This window comes from Zootoca vivipara, chromosome 15, assembly GCF_963506605.1.
Source record: "Zootoca vivipara chromosome 15, rZooViv1.1, whole genome shotgun sequence".
NCBI lineage: Eukaryota > Metazoa > Chordata > Lepidosauria > Squamata > Lacertidae > Zootoca > Zootoca vivipara.
This window is the reverse complement of record NC_083290.1, coordinates 24,019,940-24,039,318: the sequence shown is the minus strand read 5'-3', so window position 1 is coordinate 24,039,318 and position 19,379 is coordinate 24,019,940. Positions and strand designations below refer to the sequence as shown.

Here is a 19,379-nt window from a genome sequence, read left to right as displayed (position 1 = left end):
GCATGTGCAGACCTCTTCTGCACATGTGTGCACGGCGAAACCCGGTAAAAGTACTTCTGGGTTTGCCACGCGCACATCCCGAAGTTTACGTAACCAGGGTTACGTAAACGGAGGTACGACTGTACTCACTGGGAATAAGTCCAGCAAAACTAGGTGGATGTTACATCTTGGTAGTCATGTGCAAGATTGTGTTGCCAGCGGGATTTTTTTTTAAAACAGTGTTTAAAAAGAGGAGCAAGCCAGAAATCACGAAGGCTTTATGTCTAAAATTAAGTTTGTTTCTCTTTCATGTCCCAATGAGATTTTAAGGCCAAATGATTTTGAGATAACAGTATCTCGGAGAGGATACTATACCATTCTTTAGCATCCTCAGTATGCTGCTTTAACAAGTTCTGCTCTATTGCAGAAGAATATAGAACTTGGTTATTCATATACACTATATGATGCTGGTGGTGCCCATTAATGTTGTTTTAGCTCTAATGTATACTTTACAACTGTATGATTGCAGGAGTCATGGGACCATCCTTTCTTGTTTGTTCCCATTTTTTGATACTGCAAGCACTGAGAAGAAAACTTTCTTTGTTTTTCCCAGAGTCCCCGGGGTGGCCTGAAGGAACGGATCTATCTGGATGAGAGCCCAGAGAAGAGTGAGACACAAGATACTGTGAGTGTATGATAAAGATTTTGGGTGTATGGGGTGTTAGGGGAGGGGTAGTATATATAGTGTGGGACATGCTCCTTCTGGGGTTGTTTGTCCACTTTTGGTTCCCACCCTGCACTCAGCTCTCACCAGTGACTCCGAGAAGCTGTCAGCATGTGACAGTGGCCACGCCCTGGGAAACTGCTATGACTGGCCAGCTAAATCAGGTGAGGGTAGCTCAGGCATCCCCAAACTTCGGCCCTCCAGATGTTTTGGACTACAATTCCCATCTTCCCCGACCACTGGTCCTGTTAGCTAGGGATCATGGGAGTTGTAGGCCAAAACATCTGGAGGGCCACAGTTTGGGGATGCCTGGGGTAGCTGATGGGTCTCAAACCCTCAGTGAGTTAGGAACTTCTGTTACATGCAAAGACAGGCAATGGTGGATTGAGTGGACAAGACCAATAGTGGGTCCAACAGTCAAGAAGGTTTTTGCATGTGCTGTAGAAGGAAGTGAGGGGCAAGTGGGGCGCGTCAACTTCGGAAAGCAACCTATCTAGGAGAAGGACAAGTCTTATCCTTAACCTCTGCTGCCGTGCGGAATATATTTGAGAGAAGAAAAGGCTGAGGAGTAAAATAAGAGATTTTATTCATTTATTTTATTGTCTTTTGTTGAATGCTTCCTAATGTGCCAGCCAGGATTTTGTATTTATCAGAGCAACTCTCTTGTTGTAATCAATTGAGAATTGCCACTCAGCGCAAGCCTGAAGGGAGGGGTTAATAGGTCTGTGCCAGAGCACAGGCAGACATTCCTAGGTTCATTCCTCAGCATTTTCATTTAAAAGGGTCTGAGAAAGCAGGGCTTCCTCATGAGAGAGCTGCCAATTCCTTGATAGTGCTGGGTTAGATAGATTAATGGTCTGACTCAGCTATTGGTTTGTGCATTGAACAGCAGCTATGGGCCCATGTATTTGTCTTATGTGTACTTAGTTAGAAGGATTATATAACTTAATGAGCAAGGATTGCAGCATGTGGGTTTGAAGTGTTTTGTCCTTTTCTTTGAGTGCCCTTGAACTTGAGGGGCAAACTCTAGCAGTGCTTGGGTTACTTCTGCCTTGCCATTAAAGAAGATAATTTGTGTTTTCCTTCTATGTTTATACCCCACTTTTTACTGCAGTTCTCAAAGTGGTTGACAACATTTTATAAACATACTAGTCATTCATTCATTTATATCACAACCATTTATTTAGTGCTTAACAATGTAGTATCTAAGCAGTGGTATAAGGCTACAAAAGAGATACTATGTAGCTGAAACCAGTTAAAATTTGACAAACTTGGATTACTTGAAATGCTTGCTGAAATAAAAATAAACAATAACAAAATTTCTTCATCAAACACCAGAAGTTCAGCAGTGAGGGGGGCTGATCTGAGCCAGGATGGAGTTACTGAGCTGGTAGATAAATGTTGGCTGGTAGCACCATGCATTGAAGTCATAGGCCACTAACAGTGACTTCTCCAAAGACTTCTGTGATTGGGCAAGGATGATTGGGCAAGACAGCTCACTTAAAATGAAAACAAAACAAATCCTGCAAACAACCAGCTCTGCTGAAGCAAGAATTAACACTTTCTGTTCTGACCCGTTGGGCAGTTGTTGTAAGATGTCCTATTGGTTTGAGAGGAGTCAATCCAGGTGGAACAGAAGCAGGATACTGATGATGTCTTGTCCCTCACACATATTTCCCATATATTTCACTGTAGTTCTTTACAATGGTCTATAATTCTCCATGTACCACATAGACAGTGTTTTGCTACATGTATAAATATGGGTAATAACTCAAATACCTTTTCTTGAGGATAAATCACACACGCCATTTTCCATAACTGTACTACATCATTCTGACTGCTGAATTTCAGTGGATTCACTGCAGTGTAATTTTAGGAAGACCCTTGCAGCATACATGATGCTGGATAAATTAAGTAGTGTTATTATAACAAACAAGCATCACCGGGTCTTGTTTTTATCCTAAACTAATCAGCTGAATAAAAATACTAAACAGAACACCCTTGTTTTATCCACATTTGTCAAAAGAGCAGTTGCTTTGATTATTATTTATTTCTTCCTTTGTCAATGCTAGGACTCTCAATCCAGTATTGGAAGTCCCTCCAGTCGTATTGCACCTCCAATCATAGGAGCAGAAGATGACGACTTTTATGGTGAACAGGAGCAGGTGAAGTTTTAACTATTCTCTTCTCATTGTAAAAGGCTGGTTGTGGTGTGATTGCTTTCCTATGGTTAAGTGACAGGTTTGTTCATGCAGGAATTTGTTTTGGTGGTGGTAGGAGCCCCTCTTGGGAAAATTCTGTTAAACTTGTTAGATTCATTGATAGGTTGACCTTAGCCAGCAGTAATTGTTTGGGATTTTTTTGTTTTAAAATATATGGGCTGGGAGCCATTTTTTCTATCCTAATTTGTAAATATGCTTAAGTTATTGGCATTACTGAATTTTCTAATCCTGGTACAGAAGAGGGGGGGGGGACTTGGGGTTGTCACGTCTAACCCTGCTTCCCTTCCATAGGAAAGTGGCCTTTGATTTTCCTGGTCATCAGGACCTTGATAATAGTAAAAAATGTAATATTGCTTTGCAGAACTTACCAGTTATAATGGTCTACACCTTTAGAATGAAACTGGCAGTAAAGCAAAATAATTCTTTGGCCCTGTTGGAGAATGCCTTGGATGGAGGAGGATATTCTTCCTTTTTTGTTTCGTTCTGGCTGCTTTAGTTCCTGAAATTATATATTTGAATGTTTCCGCTGTTGATATTTATTGATTTCAATGATTTTATGTATAATGTGAACCATATTAATATTTGTAATCATATGAATGAAAAGTAGCATTTACATTAAAATAAATAAATAAGCCAATCTCTTCCTAAGTATTTTGACTGACTGGAGATTTATAAGGAGGTTAAATGTGTGTGTTTAAAAACTATGTTAAAATGCAGGGTGGCGTGAAAGGAAAAGGAAGCAAGCTTATGCCAAGTTTTTCTGAATCAACAAAATGAGGGGGGAGGAGGCAGATGTCTTGGAGATGCTGGTTCTGATATTGTCTTATCTGTATGTACAGATCAATGGGCAGTGTAGCTGTTTCCAGAATATAGAGCTGTTGAAATCTCGCCCTGCTCACCTTTCTGTCTTCCTGCATCATGTCGTGTCCCAGTTTGACCCTGCTTCATTGGTAAGATGCCATTCTAGTTTCATGTTGTGGATCTAATGGGTTTTGAATTTCTATTTAACCTATTTCCATGCAGTCTTAGCCTTTTGGGTTCAGGAAGGAAAACCCTTATTTATTTTCAGATTTTAAATTTATTTCAGAAATGAAGTTAATGCTCAAAGCAACTCAGCTGCTGGTGTTAGTGTTGATCTGGTGTTTCTCAAAGGAAATTGTAACTCCTTTAGAATATCCTTTTTTAAAAAATCCTTTTCTTTCCTCATAGCTTTGCTATCTTTTTGCGGACCTGTACAAACAAACAAACTCCAAAGAGACTCGGCGTGTCTTTAGTGAGTTTAACCAGTTCTTCTTGGATCGAGCTGCAGTAAGTTCCAAAGCATGCATACCATTCTTCCTGTATGTATTACTAATTGCAACTAATTTTGCTTTACTGATCTTTGATTTGATGGTCTCAGGGAGCAAGTTTTAACTTTAAATCATCATAATTGCTCTGTAACTAAATGTTCACATTGAGGCAGTGTAGGCAGGGTCCCCTACATTTCCAAGGCAGATTAATATTTAGATGTGGTTCTTTGTTGTTGTTGTTGTTTAGTCGTTTAGTCGTGTCCGACTCTTCGTGACCCCATGGACCATAGCACGCCAGGCACTCCTGTCTTGCACTGCCTCCCGCAGTTTGGTCAAACTCATGTTCGTAGCTTCGAGAACACTGTCCAACCATCTTGTCCTCTGTCGTCCCCTTCTCCTAGTGCCCTCCATCTTTCCCAACATCAAGGTCTTTTCCAAGGATTCTTCTCTTCTCATGAGGTGGCCAAAGTATTGGAGCCTCAGCTTCACGATCTGTCCTTCCAGGGAGCACTCAGGGCTGATTTCCTTAAGAATGGATAGGTTTGCTCTTCTAGCAGTCCATGGGACTCTCAAGAGTCTCCAACTAATTAATTTTTAGATGTGGATCTTTGCTCAGCTTACATATCACATTAAACCAAAGTTTAAAACATAGTACGGTTTAATGTGAACAAGTTTCCACGGTGCTCCCCCTCTCCTCCTGCAGCTGTCATGCCACAGTTGAAATGTGTCAGAATCTGGCTTGTTGTTTATTTGGAAAATGCAGGCCTTGGTTTGTTTGGTCTGCAGCCCAGAAGCAGTAGAAGGGAAGGCACTTCACAATAACTGCTTATTCACATTAAACCATAGTTTAATGTGAATTTAAAACTAATGTGACATGTGAACCAGTTCATAACAATCATGATCAAGGGAACCAACACAGTAAAAGATTGTATGCCTCATGCTCTGTGTGTGTGTGTGTGTGTGTGTGTGTGTGTGTGTGTGTGTGTGTGTGTGTACACCCTGAGATGATGTGGAGACAGAGGACATCTCTGAGGATGTGAAGGTGCCTAGACTGATTGATTGATTTCACTTGTACCTTTTTATTGTTGCAGAATCTGAAAGTCCCAGTCCCAGAAGAAATTTCTGCAGATCTAGGTAAGGTTATTTTAAATCTTGCATTGAGAATGCTTTCTGATAAGTACCTATACTGAAGGGGTTTCGTGTCCTCACAATACTCTCTGTGATATCAAAGAGCTGAATTTGGAAGACAGAAAAAAATTGCATTAATGTTTATGTAATGCAGACCTCCTGTGGGCTGCTAAATCCTTTGGTAACTGGGCAGGAAGATAATCCATGCTGCAGGACCCAAGGAAAAAAATATCACAGAGAAGTCTTTCATTCTGAGTGAAACAGATTGACATTTCTTCCTTTTACCTGCAGAAAAGAGAAGGCTAGACTTGATTCCTGAAGAATTGCACCGCCACTATATTCAAACTATGCAAGATAAAGTTTTTCCTGAAGTCCAGAGGCACCTCGAAGATTTTAGGTATATTTTGATTCAGTGTGGCTTTCTGCTGGCCTCAAAGAGTAATTCTGCATCTTATTTCCAACCTTCTGGCGTGGTCCCAGTATGGGATGATTGGAGCATAGGCCAAAGCAGTGGAGTCTTTTAGAGAGAGTTTGGCTTCTGCCCTTCCACAGCAGCAGCAGAAGTAGCAGCAGTAGGAAGGGTTGCGGCCTCAGCCTTTCCTGTTTAGCTCTTTTCAGCTGCCCTGCCAAGCAGCTGACCTCCATAGAGTCAGTCCTTTCTTGGAAGAGAAAATCACTTTCCAGTGAAATTGATCACTGTAAAATTATTATTATTATTAAAAAATCCTCTTCAAAATTCAGAACTTCTTTTCGCCTAGATAGATTCTGTGTATGGAAAACTTCTTGTGGTTTCCAGAGTCCAAAAAACTCATTTCTGTGACATTAAAGAAAGATAGGTAGTTATTGTTGCTGTTTCATGAGCAGGTCTTATAACCTGGTATTAATATTCTGTGCATGCCTGACAGGGAAACCAACTGGATGGCACAGGCGTAGCAACTGACTTCACACTGACCCAGCAGTTCCTGTGCTCACCAAAGGTTTTTTACAGCAGTACTGCATTCTGCTTGTTGGTCACTGTGTGTAAAAATCAGTGCTTCATGTTAAGGTTGCTGCACTGCAAGCTTACAACTTTGAAGTACGGTACTTGTTAGCTTCACCTTCTGCAGTCTGAAGTACAGTCTATTGGAAGCAGATTGCTCAAGGGTACAAGCTTGATAGTGGCATGACTGGCTACAATGCCCTGAGGGCATGTGTTAGCTTCCCTGAGTGATGGGTGTAAATTTCTTCAGTTCTGCTTCCCACTCCACAGTAATTTTATTCAGGCTGCTGTTCCCCTATGTATTCAGACAGAAACGCAGCATGGGGCTGACCATGGCAGAAGGAGAGCTAGCCAAGCTGGATGCAGAACGTTTTCGTGACCGGAGCACACTGGAGAAGGAGAGAGCATGTGCCGAGCAGATCATTACTAAAATTGAAGAAGTGCTGTAAGTTGTGTGTGTGTTGGATGTGGTATCTCTGACTCCCATAAGCAGGGAAGGTAATTTGATGATGATGTCTGTCACAGCTGCATTTAGTTGTAATAAGGCTCATCTCTAGTCCTAACCAGGACTCAATTTTTTAAAGGACCTACAGAACCTCAAAAAGAATTCCATTCTGTAAAAGTTTGGTCTGATAGGTAATTCAGAATTTGTCAGACAGAATTAGAGAGAACAGGATGATGATGCAACTGCTAATTGGCTTCTTCTGCCACTTTCCTTTGCAGGATGACATCTCAACCCATTGAAGAAGAGAAGAGGCAAGCAAATAGTTTTGTAGCTGTTGTTTTTAGTAGTGCCTTTGTCACAATCCTGCTCAGTGTTGTCTGTGTTGTGGCCAGGTAGAGAGAGCCCTCTGCTGGCTGTGTGGGGATATTTAACTTCTAAGTTCTAAGCGGTACACAGTAAACTCAGTACTCTATCTTTCTGTAGTGTGAAAAGCCCCCCCCCCCCCGTTCCTCTTTGCTTTCTGGCAGCATTCAGTAAATTTGCAAATCGGGTATATTTTGGTTTCAATAACTTCTAGTTCACTTTCTACATGATTATGCAAACTTCTCCATGTCTCAGCAGTAGAGTACATACTTTGCATGCAAAAGGTCCTAGGTTCAGTTCCCAGCATTTTTAGGTAGGGCTTGAAATGTCCCCTCTCTGCAACCCCAGTGAGCTGCGTGTGGGCAATGCTAATCTAACTGGACCAAGGGTCTTACTCAGTGTATGGCAGCTTCCTGTGTTCTTTCAATTCCCAACTGCATAAACAGGTTTTAGTACCATATTGGCCTGAATATAAGCCGCACCTGCATACAGTGGTACCTCTGGTTGCAAATGGGATCCGTTCTGGAGGCCCCTTTCGCAACCTGAAAAGGTTGCATCCTGAAGCGCCGCGTCTGCGCAGGCGCGTGACATAATTCAGCACTTCTGCACAGGCGCAAAGCGCGATTTAGCACTTCTGCACATGCGTGTGCACCGAACCCGGAAGTAACCCGTTCCGGGACTTCCGGGTTTGGCGCATCCGTATGCCGAAAAGATCCCGTATCCTGAAGCGGACGTAACATGAGGTATGACTGTATAAGCTGCACCCTTAAAATTCAAGGCTTATCTGTGGGTGTGGCCACCAAGCCGGTGCTGACGCTTGGTGCCCCGCTCCCCAAGCTGGTGCCAGCTGCCCCCGTTCAGGGCGGTAGTGCTGGGAGGCGGTGAGCAGAGTGCCGGCACTGGCTTGGGGAGCTGGGTCCCCGCCTCCCAGCTGGTTGGCGGTGCCCACGCTCCCTAGCTGGTTAGCGGTGGGGTGTGTGTGGCATGCCCGCCTGCCAGCTGGTTGGCGGTGCGTGCGCTCCCTAGCTAGTTGGCCCGCGCATGCTCCCCACCACCACCAACCAGCTGGGAGGTGGGCACGCCACTCCCCCCCCACTGCCATGCTCCCCAGCCGCTTTCAGCAGCATATGGCAAAAAGTCGCGAATATAAGTTGTACTTTAACTTTTCAGGGTCTGAAATTGGAAAAAAAAAGTGCGGCTTATATTTGGGCCAATACGGTAGTAGTCGTCAGGCTTATTATTTCTTTAGAAGCAGAATAGATATGCTGGCCATTAATAAGGGTATCAGTGTGTGGTGCAGAAGCAGTACAAGCTGATGCTCCAATGCCAGACAAGTCCTTAAGTGGAGAGAAAACAATTTGCTACTCTCTCATTTCCCCATTGCTTAATTCAAGCAACCTGATACTACTACTTATGTGGCTTAAATATATTTTATATTTCTGTTTGACCTTACCTACAGTTCAAGTATACAATATGTGGTTCTCACCTACATGAAACATCTTGGTGTGAGAGTCAAAGAGCCCCGGGGGCTAGATCAGAAGCGACGGATTGGGTTCCTGCCAAAAATAAAGGTAACAGTGGCACATATTTGGTTAGAATTTCTATCCAGCTAAGTTTGGCAGGCAGACAGACTAATGAAAAGCAATAGTTGACCTTAATAGAACCTTGGTCTTAACTGTTACTAAATACTTCTGCTGTCTCCTAGAGCATACTTCATTAGAAGCTACTTGCACTTCTTGATGGGCAATATAGGATCTAATTGAGAACACAGAAATCCTCTTTAGCCTGCAAAAGCATTTTGCCTCACTGGAAATCAGTTGCAACATCCTTGTTAGTTCAGAATTATTTTCCACTGTGCAAGACCATTCACCTGTGTCCATGGTTCTGAACAGCTAATGAAAATTTCTTTTTAAACTGGTGCATGTGGGAAGGCTGCCTCAATGAATGTTCTCTTTGACTTCCTTTCAACAACAGCAGAGTATAAAGAAAGACAAGGAAGGAGATGAAAAGAAGAGGCGAGTCTTCCCCAATATTCTGGGACCCCCAAGGAGGCCAAGCCGCCATGACAGCTATGCAAGTATGTAAGATGAAGAAATATATTCTTTTTCTAGCATCCCGACTGGATTGTCCCAAAGCTGAACATTGCTCGTGTGGGGTGGATTATTTGGGTGAAAATACAATATCTCTGCAGCTGATTGCCTCTTCTCTATCCAGTAGGCAGAGCCATGGAAATTCAAAAGCAGCGCCATCCAAAGCACTTACCCACACCTTCCTCCATCAGTCCAGAGCCACAAGACTCAGCCAAGATGCGCCAGAGTGGGTCTAGTGATGGCACAGATGCAACCTACCCACCTGCTAACCTCATGTCTCCACAAGCTGCTGGAACTTTTCTTTCCCAGGAAGGGAGCAAGGATAGTGAAACAGGTGAAAAGAAAATAAGATTAAAAACAATGTGCTTTCTGCGCTCTTCCCAGATTCAAGAAAATGAATGTTAAACTGCCACCAGAATTTCACCAACATGTAGGCTGCAGTCCTTTTGGGGTTGCTGTAGGTCCCTAACTGCTGAAGACTCAGTTACTTCTTGCTTGGTGATGGCGGTGCAGATAAATAAGGTGGAGACGCTGAAGTCTTTTTGAAATGGATGTGATTGATCAAAGTTTGAGAGAGAAAACCCTCTTATTATTTTTAGGGTCAAAGCAAGTTGGAGAAACTCCATCGTCTAGTGACTCTCTGGATGGTACACCTCGTACACCTAATACCGTCTTTGATTTCCCATCTCCACCACTTGACCATTTGCAGGAAGAGGAAGGAGAGTTTGACAGGCAAGTCTTAGCTTTGAGGATAAGTCATCATTGCCCAGCCTTTGTTCTGGGTGTGGGTGAGAGGAAAATGGGGCACCAATCTACTTAGAAACCTAGAAAGGCAATGGTATTCTAAATTTCCAACCTATTCCCTCACTCTACATCTAGCATAACACACTCCTAGATGGTATGGAACCTTTATGCGCAACCTAGAACTTTTGTTTTAGACCATGCTATAAGATTTGTGGCTGACTGCCTTGCTCCATCAATCAGTGTTTGATAAATAATTATTTCCCTTCTAGGTTAGCAGAATCAGGAACACCAAAATCTTTCCGCAAGTGAGTACAAATGTGAAAGCAGATTTTGTCAGTGACACCTGAATTAGGCAGAGTTTGCTAGAATAAATATCTGCTTGTGCTGCCTTCTGGTTAGGGAGGGCTTCAGGTCTTTAGAGGTGTTTTTAATATTCTGTTGGGAGCTGCCCAGAGTGGCTGGGGAAACCCAGCCAGATGGGTGGGGTATAAATATATTATTTTTATTTTATTTTATTATTCAGATTCAAATACATTAATATAAAGTTCTGTTTGGATACCTAGACACAATGCAGGGCTGCTTGATATAAGGATAAGGTGTCAATAAAGAAATGTTGCTTGAAAACTTGCAGATTTTAATACCGGAATGTTTTCAGGAGAGACATTTCCACCCCTTTGCATTGATCTACAATGTTACTTTAGTTAAATCACTTGGTTTCTGGCTGCAGCTTTTATCTGCAGAGGGCATCTACACATTCCATTTCTCTAACCACAAGACAGGCTTTTTGATCAAGTCCCTGGGGTGTTTTATTATTAGCTTACATTTCTTATTCTTCCTATCCCACAAAGTCCGTTCCCAAATTTAAAATATTGTACTGAAACTTCCCTTCTCACAGGATGGACAGTGTGGGTGCTGTGGATAATCAGAGTGAAGATGAGCTCTTTGATTTTGACATGGAGACAGACCCTCCCAACTGGCAGCAGCTTGTGAGCCGTGAGGTGCTGCTTGGCCTGAAACCCTCTGAGATTAAACGGCAGGAAGTGATTAATGGTAAGTTTTTATTTTGCATTGATCAGATTTACTTTAGATTGTCCAACCCTCCACATGCCAGTACCACCTCTGTCTTCATTTAGATTACTCTGAGTAGGAATTGTTCTTTTTCACAAACTTCAGCTTTAGAAATCCAGGTACACAGATGTTGAAGGACGGATGGAGGCGATCCTGGTTCACCACCTAAGGTCAGGATCTAGCCAAGATAGATTGATAGGTGGTGGAACAGCTCAAAGGGCTGCCTGAAGGCTTTTCAGACTTCTACAAAAGGCAGTCTAATATTTTTGAAAGGCATGATCTGAACATAAATCTAGTGCTTTCTGGAATATTTCTTAATCTCAGTGCATGCACATGCCTTTTTGACCAGAAGGACCAAATGCAATCATTAACACATCTTCTTTCTTGCATATTCAGTTTTACTTCTTGGGAGCCCTCAAAAACAAGCAGAGTTTCCCTGCAGATTTAACCTGCTGACTATGCAAGATGATCTGTTCCCTGAAATTGCTTAAATCTGATTCTCCAGCTCCTGATTTTAAACTGTTTAATTTCTTCCCATCCTTTTCAGTTTTTCCATGCAAAGGCCATTTCACCTTTCTTGTCTCTTTATTTATTTCTAGAGTTATTTTACACTGAGCGTGCTCATGTCCGAACACTGAAGGTTCTTGATCAGGTCTTCTATCAGCGTGTGTCCCGTGAAGGGATTTTACCTCACTCTGACTTGCGGAAAATATTTTCAAATGTGGAAGATATCCTCCAGCTCCATGGTGAGTGAGGACATCTAACTGTTTTCAATCCTGCTTTAAAACAGTACTGGCAATATGCTCATGCTCCTAGTGTGGCCGTGTTGAAGTAAGAGCAACCTTGAGGTAACAGACGACTGTGTGCAACTTAATCAACAGGGAGACCTTACAGAACAGTAATTGAATATGTGATATTTACAAAATACTGTTTTTGGATTACCAATTTTCTATAATATCTGAAGCCTTTCTTTCTTGATACGAAGCTCCACAAGTTTCTGGTGTGCATATGGCTTTCTGTCACAAACAAGGACTTTTGACTCACCTCACGTTGAAGGGGCAGCACAGTGAGGGTTAACTCTGAACTGGTTGGCCAATGTTTGCCTAAACATGGAAACTCTTTATTGATCTCACATCGGGCGTCATTGGATTGAAGCAATTGCATCAATAGTTTGAAATTGGTTGGTAATTTCCTCTTCTTTTTCTTGGTTATTTAGCTGGATTGAATGAGCAGATGAAAGCAGTGAGGAAAAGGAATGAAACATCAGTTATTGATCAAATTGGAGAGGACTTGTTAACTTGGGTAAACTGAATTCTGTTTGCTTCCCCCCTCCCCCTTTCCTTCTGAAAACTGAAATGTTTTGAGAAACCAAAGATTGAAGTAGCAAATAGAGTCGGAGGTCAACCTTGGCAATTTGTCTAGTCTGAGAACCAATTATCAGGAATTCTTCACTTCTGAAAGTATAGCATTGATCTGGGGGAGTCAGAGTTGTGCAAGATGAAGGGAGTTCAGTATGGTGTACGTGTATCATTTCTCTTACAGTGTATCCATCTATCTGAGCACTTCTTTTATTCAATTAACAATAAATGAATGAGTCATTTAGCTTAAAGGTGACCTACAAAATGGGGGAGGACTTGTTTATCTCTCTAAAAGTTGTCTGTGAAGTTCAGATAGCATAAAACTTGGATGTGATACTGGAAATGAACTACTGTAGAAACGTTCAAGTTATAAATTCCTTCATCAGTTTTGCGGATTAACCCCCCTTTTATTCCAAGAAGAATCAAGAACTTATTTGGCTTATTAAAACTATTGTCAGTCTACATTCCTGAGACAAGACTTTTATAATAGAAATCCTAGGTAGGCATGTACTAGTAATGGCATTCAGCAAGCTATAGTTACACTAACTCCACCATGATACCACCCAAAAATAAGTGGCACCCATATCTACTTCGCATTAATTTACTTTCTATATCACCATTAATTAAGTTTTACATGGGCGATTCTTCACAAGAATCCAAAACTTAAACCATAACATGAATTCCTTCTTCCATTTTTTTTAAAAAGGCGGACCAATGGTGAGAACTGGGAATAGGGGCTATAGGAGGCTGTTCTTCTGAGGTACAGTGGTACCTCAGTTTACAACCACAATTGGTTCCGGAAGTCTGTACTTAAACTGAAGCGTACTTAACCTGAAGCGAACTTTCCCATTGAAAGTAATGGAAAGTGGATTAATCTGTTCCAGACGATGAAAAACACCCCCTAAAACAGCAATTTAACACGAATTTTACTGTCTAATGAGGCCATTGATCCATAAAATGAAGGCATTAATCAATGTACTGTACTATAAAATAAATCAGACAGTATTTTAGGTGAAAAAAAAATAACATCGCCCGCACCTTCCTGCCTCGTTCCTGGAGGCACCAGCTTGTTGTGGCTCCAAGGCCAAAATATTACCCCGGGGCTTGCACGCAGCTCCTGACGGGCCTAAAATCTCCTGCCTCCGCCGAGGGGTCCCCTGAGGGGAGGCGGAGGAGGGAGAAGGGCCGGTACTGAGCCTCCCTTCCCGACAGGTGCCCACCCCACAAGGCGGCCAGGTTCGTCCTGTCAATGAAGGGAGAAGGAGGCAGCCGGTCGGTCCCCTGCCTCAGGGCTGTGCCGGCATTGCCGCCGCTTCTCCCTTCCTTCCCCTCAGGCGACCCACCCCCCACTCGGCCCACTTAGCGCTCACCTGCGTCCGCCGCAGTCCTGGCGCTTCACATTGGTCTCTCCCCCCCCGGCCCCACAGTAATGACAACCTCACAGCAGTAACAGCGGCAGCTGCTTGCGGCGGCGGTGGCGGCAGCAGCAGTTGCGGCAGGTTCCGCGTTTGTTCAAAATCATGCGCCCAGCGCCATTCCGCTGCCGCTGCATCCCATAATAGCTCGGGCAGCGACACCCTGGCAACCAGCGCCGCGTCACCTGCTCCAAACAACCAACCAACCCATAAGCCCGCTCTTTCTCGCGCCGCGCTGGTTTTTCCCGCTTGTGGGGTGGGCGCCTGTCAGGAAGGGAGGCTCAAAGCGCGGTCCACTTGCCTCCGCGGATGCCCCGGGCCTTCGGCCCAGTCTTCAGGCCTTCGTGGAGGCCTCCATAGGCCTCGGACACCTCGGGTTACTTACTTCCGGGTTACAATAGTTTGTAAACCGAAAATTTGTAAACCGAGGTGTTCATAAACCAAGGTTCCACTGTACTACCCAGCCCTATTTTGGATACATTTTTGACAACATCTCCTTTGTTAACAGAATAACAGTGCATGCTAGTCTTTATGTCATAATATGACCTTTCTTGCTTTGTGCTTTGCTACATTTGGTTCCCTTGGTTTCTTGTCTCAGTTCAGCGGAGCAGGGGAGGAGAAAATGAAACAAGCCACTGGCACTTTCTGTAGCAACCAGCCCTTTGCTCTGGAGGTGATCAAGTCACGGCAGAAAAAGGACTCTCGCTTCCAGACTTTTGTCCAGGTAATCTTGATTGGTATAAATCTAGCTTATACCTGCTAGAGGACTTGGCTTATTAAACATTGTAGATTAGGATAACGGGGATTGGTTTTTTTTTACTACCATCTTTGGTAGAAGAATCTTAATCATAAATGCTGTGCGGAATACGTCATTCTCTGATTTCAGACCAAAAGGGAGTTGGTCTATACAGTACAGTGAACTAGAAGATATCCAAGACATTCCTTTAGGAGCTCAGCAAGTCAGAAGATGTGCTACCCAGCTTGCACTGCTCCACGTCAAGCATGTGCGATGGCAAGACCCTTTTTAGATGGACTTGAAGATTGTCCACACACCTAGTCTGCAGGCACTTAAGTTCTCAGTTCCCAAAGTAGGACTTCACAAGAAGTTCTTAGAAGTGTGAAATGTTAGTTATCTTAAACTAGAGTAAGTGCAGCACTCCTTGTTGAGCAATGAGGGGAGATGTGGTGGGGTTTATGCCATCCATTACTGAGGAAGAGCTTTTTCACATTGGTTGTAATGCCTGGCAATTTGGAAGCAGTGGGAGTTCTGAAAAATGTGTAGTGCATTTTCTCCATGGCTCTAAAGACTAAGATGACTCCTCTTTAAGTCGGTGACCGAGATTGATTGCTGATGATATCAGGTCCATATGAAGTAATGAGGGAAGGAAGGCACCGCCAGTTTTTGTGATGAGCCTTTCCTTTATATAATTGCCCAGTACAACAGGGCTGTGTTGCCTGTCTGATAAATCTTAGCGTTCCTTGACTTGTATTTAATTGCCAAAAATGTGAGCCAGCAAGACATTTATATGATGAATAGACTGTACACATTCAGGTAATTATGGCCTTAATAAAAATGACAAATGCTGTTATTATGCTGTTTAAATTTAGGATGCTGAGAGCAATCCGCTCTGTCGCCGACTGCAGCTGAAAGATATAATTCCCACTGAGATGCAGAGGCTGACCAAATATCCCCTTCTGCTGGATAACATTGCAAAGTACTCAGGTACTATATAGCTCTTTCAGTTAGTGAGTGGTTCGGACTTCAGCAGTTGCAAAAGAACAATTTGGGTTTCAAAAGGAACCTGACTTCCATGACTCACTCTATTCAGTACCGTCAGTCCCTGCCCCTAACTTATTGCCACATTTCCTCTTTCAGGTGCCAATGTCTTTCTCTGAATTGGGGAGATAAACTACTTTCCCTTGGTCAATAAAAATGTAATGCAAAAATTATTAAATTCTGCTGAAATAATTGTAAAGCATCCATGTGAGTTTACTGGGGATGGTAGAACTATGAGTGCTTTGTTTTGTCATTGCTGCTGGTGCCTTTCTATATTCTTAATTGCTGTAGCATGCATGCAACAGAAGCTTGCTAAATTTTGGTTAAAAGTGCATCTGTTTAATACTCTGTAATACTTTTATAGGGGCTTGTCAACCTGGAAAGTTAGCCCATCTTAGGAAAAACTGATCCTAAATCTCTGCTGCCTTGCAGCTATACTCATTTATGAGAACGGCTTCAGAAGTTATGGTTTGAGTTCACCCCCAGAGATGCTCTCCTTTTCTCATGCCAACAACAGATTATGTGTGTTGTTCACAGCTTGTCCTAATAGCAGGGTTGAGATTCTAGAGAGTGAGCTATACTGTATACAGCTCTCATTTGACGCCAACAGTGTACATGACGTGTGCTAATGATATGTTAGGAAACACAACAGTGACTTTTTGTCACACTTCTAGATCTTTTAAGTTGTAACATGAAAAGGAGGCATAGTAATGAGAGACTATTATATACACACACAGCATAATGCTCTTTTTTGTATTGCTAATTGAGTCAAGTAGAATGTGACAATTTCTACCTGTACATTTGTGGGCTATTCTCTGGAGACAACGGTCTTGATCACTGTTTCATTTTTAGAACAACCTGAGGAGAAAGAGAAAGTGAAGAAAGCAGCAGATCACTGTCGGCAGATCCTCAATTATGTGAACCAAGCTGTCAAAGAAGCAGAAAATAAGCAGGTGAGAGGAAGGGGGAGGTCCATGGGTCTGGGTCTGGAGAAGCTAAGAGGGAGGAGCTGCTGCCGCGGTGTATAATATCCATAGCAAAAGGATAGAGACAACATATGTGCAACTGTCCTCCTAAAGGGATCCCAAATTGATATCAAGCTCTTCACGGTGCTGTTGCCTGGGTGCAGCCAGTTAGTCACTGCCAATGTAATTGGCTTAATTCTCTCTCATGTATAGCATTTGGAAGACTACCAGCGCCGTCTTGATTTGTCCTACTTGAAGCAGTTGGAGGGTCCTATGCTGGATGAATTCAGGGTGAGTGGAAACATTGTGTGATGAGCCCTGTCAATTTCATCAGCCTATAATATCTTGTTTTTAGATCCTTTTGCCACCAGCTCTACCTCCAATGTCGCCACATACAATATTTGTAGCCTACGGGGTGTACTGGTGGTGGTGCTTGCATCCTGCATGAAGCTGCATATTCCCTGGAGTTATTAGAGTGGTACCTCGGTTTACAAACACAATTGGTTCCGGAAGTCTGTACTTAACTTGAAGCGTACTTAACCTGAAGCGAACTTTACCATTGAAAGTAATGGAAAGTGGATTAATCTGTTCCAGACGGGTCCGCGGAGTACTCAACCTGAAGCGTACTTAACCCAAGGTATGGGTGTAATTGGTTCCGGAAGTCCGTACTTAACCTGAAGCATACTTAACCTGAAGTGAACTTTCCCATTGAAAGTAATGGAAAGTGGATTAATCCGTTCCAGACAGGTCCGCGGAGTACTTAAACTGAAAATACTCAAACTGAGGTGTACTTAAACCGAGGTAAGACTGTACTTGCTATTGTTTTTTTCCTGTAAAGTCTTTAGACTTTCAGCTCCTGCTGCTCCTCATTTTGTAAGCTCTATTAGACTTCCATATTTTATTATTTTATTTTATTTATTTATTATTAAATTTCTATCCCACCTTTCTTTCCAAAGGAGCATAGAGTTTTCATGTTAGCTGACAATAGTTGGTTGTTGACATTTATTACCTGCCCAATATGGAATCTCTTAGTGAAGAGTAGGGAAGGGGATATATTTAATATCAGTCAGTGCTACAAAGCCCACCAGTAGTTTGGAACTTTAAAAAACAGAGATCTGTTAGGTTTTGCTATGCATTGTATTGACAAAAATAAAGGCATGAAGTTTCATCTGATCAAGTGCCTTTTTCTAACCCATAAAAAACCAGCAGCACTTTAATGAATTAAGTAACTTTTAAGCCAGTCAGCTGACTTGCACTGTGGGATATACATGTGCAGGCATGCACATGCACCAAGCCTGCCTTTATAAAAATTCCTATAAGTACTCTCCAGGAATATGTTTATTTAATTGTGCATTTCTAAGAATCTCGGAATTACTTTAGGTTCATGCATGTCATGAAATTCAGAGTCTATCATTCAGTAGCTTGTAATACCACAAAGTTTAAAATTCTACCAGAAAAGTACTACAAACTGTAAACTGTGATATAAAGAATTCAAGGTGATCGTGAAATGTTAAGTTTGTGATGGCAGTGCTTGAAAGGTCAGAAAGGAAGGGCTCATAAAAATTCTATTTTACATGCATAACGTCTCAGTATTGGATACTTTCAGGTGCATGAGAGGCATTGAGAACTTACATGACCTTGCAAGTACTGTACCTATATATTTGTAACCCCTGTTGGTTTGTCATATTCATAGGACCAAGGGTGGGCTATGGAAGTTTGGTGAATCAGCAGTTTAATTTGCAGGTTTGTGATATGAGGAAAGATGATAGGGCCCCCAAATAGATGGTTCTACTGACGGTCCTTTGTTTGTTATGAAAATGACTAGAGCAGAGCCTTGGGTTCATGTCCTTCCCTCCCCTCTTTGGGCATAAATGGAGAAGATTAGAAACTTATTGTCACAGTGGTCGGATGGGACTACTTCAGAGTAACGACTCTCCACCGCTCTGCATTTTATCTTTTTATTGGTGCTGCGTATTTACAGTGCTAAAGGTAGAGCTATTTACAGAGACACATCTTTTCAGCTTTCATCAGAACCTCCGAATGGCTTTTGGCGCGTCTTGCGCCAGCATAACAACTTGGGGAGCCCCATCCTCTTCCCCCGACGCTTTCTGCGAAGTTCCGGAGTTGGGGGGATGGGTCTGCCCCCCCTCTTTCCTCCTTCCTGTCCCACCTGGGACGCTGGCTCTTCTACCCTGCCAGAGCCTTGGATCCCACTTCCTGTTTCCCCACTGGAGCTGGAGCTTTCCCTGCTCTCAGTCGTGCTCTGGGCTGGGCTGGAACTCAGGAGGGGAGGGGCTTCGCGATACCCCTTGCCCCTCACATCCATCCCCCCCAGGCCCCCCTCCCTCCCTCCTGGGCGGTTGCACGGGTGTTGGTGGTGACTGAAAGCCTAAAAACTCCGTGCTGTCCGAGCCTGTTGGTGTGAACACCTCCCCCCAGTCCCGTTGTCCCCCTCCTTCCTCCTGGGAAGAGGGAAAGCCCAAAAAATCCGTGGCCTCAGAGCTGGTGGGGGTGAAAATCTGCTGCCAGTCCACCTCTTCTCCTGACTGAGTGGACCTCGGAGATACCCATATCTCCTCCTCCGTGTCCTCAAACTCTGCTTCCCATCTCCATGGTGAACTGCTTTCCCCCTCCTGTGCTTCCTCCTCCTCCCACTCCCGTTCCATGTGCCAGGGCTTGGGCCTGTGCGGGAAGAGGGCGTGGAATTCTTCCACTAAGAATTCCTCCTGTATCTGAGTGGCTGGGACCCACTCATTTTGGGATGGCGGGGCGTCCTCCCATGCCATGAGGTACTCCAGGCCCCCCACCCCCCTTCGTGAATCAAGGATGGCCG

General features: G+C 43.3%; 1 protein-coding gene across 4 annotated transcripts in view; it reads left to right on the top strand.

The window, feature by feature from the left end:
• Positions 1-19,379, top strand: part of ARHGEF12 (Rho guanine nucleotide exchange factor 12) — a 92,589-nt gene that overhangs the window by 50,964 nt on the left and 22,246 nt on the right. For 3 of the 4 annotated variants that reach the window (XM_035140229.2, XM_035140228.2, XM_035140230.2), the window contains 20 exons: positions 593-664; positions 2,776-2,868; positions 3,765-3,875; positions 4,135-4,233; positions 5,306-5,348; positions 5,634-5,739; positions 6,629-6,766; positions 7,045-7,077; positions 8,589-8,700; positions 9,104-9,206; positions 9,344-9,553; positions 9,819-9,951; positions 10,233-10,268; positions 10,859-11,013; positions 11,631-11,777; positions 12,248-12,333; positions 14,403-14,528; positions 15,413-15,527; positions 16,434-16,534; positions 16,760-16,837. In XM_035140229.2, coding sequence (XP_034996120.2) covers positions 593-664; positions 2,776-2,868; positions 3,765-3,875; positions 4,135-4,233; positions 5,306-5,348; positions 5,634-5,739; positions 6,629-6,766; positions 7,045-7,077; positions 8,589-8,700; positions 9,104-9,206; positions 9,344-9,553; positions 9,819-9,951; positions 10,233-10,268; positions 10,859-11,013; positions 11,631-11,777; positions 12,248-12,333; positions 14,403-14,528; positions 15,413-15,527; positions 16,434-16,534; positions 16,760-16,837 — 2,097 coding nt within the window. The remainder of the gene's footprint in view (positions 1-592; positions 665-2,775; positions 2,869-3,764; positions 3,876-4,134; positions 4,234-5,305; positions 5,349-5,633; positions 5,740-6,628; positions 6,767-7,044; positions 7,078-8,588; positions 8,701-9,103; positions 9,207-9,343; positions 9,554-9,818; positions 9,952-10,232; positions 10,269-10,858; positions 11,014-11,630; positions 11,778-12,247; positions 12,334-14,402; positions 14,529-15,412; positions 15,528-16,433; positions 16,535-16,759; positions 16,838-19,379) is intronic. The other variant, XM_060283106.1, reaches the window with a different exon arrangement.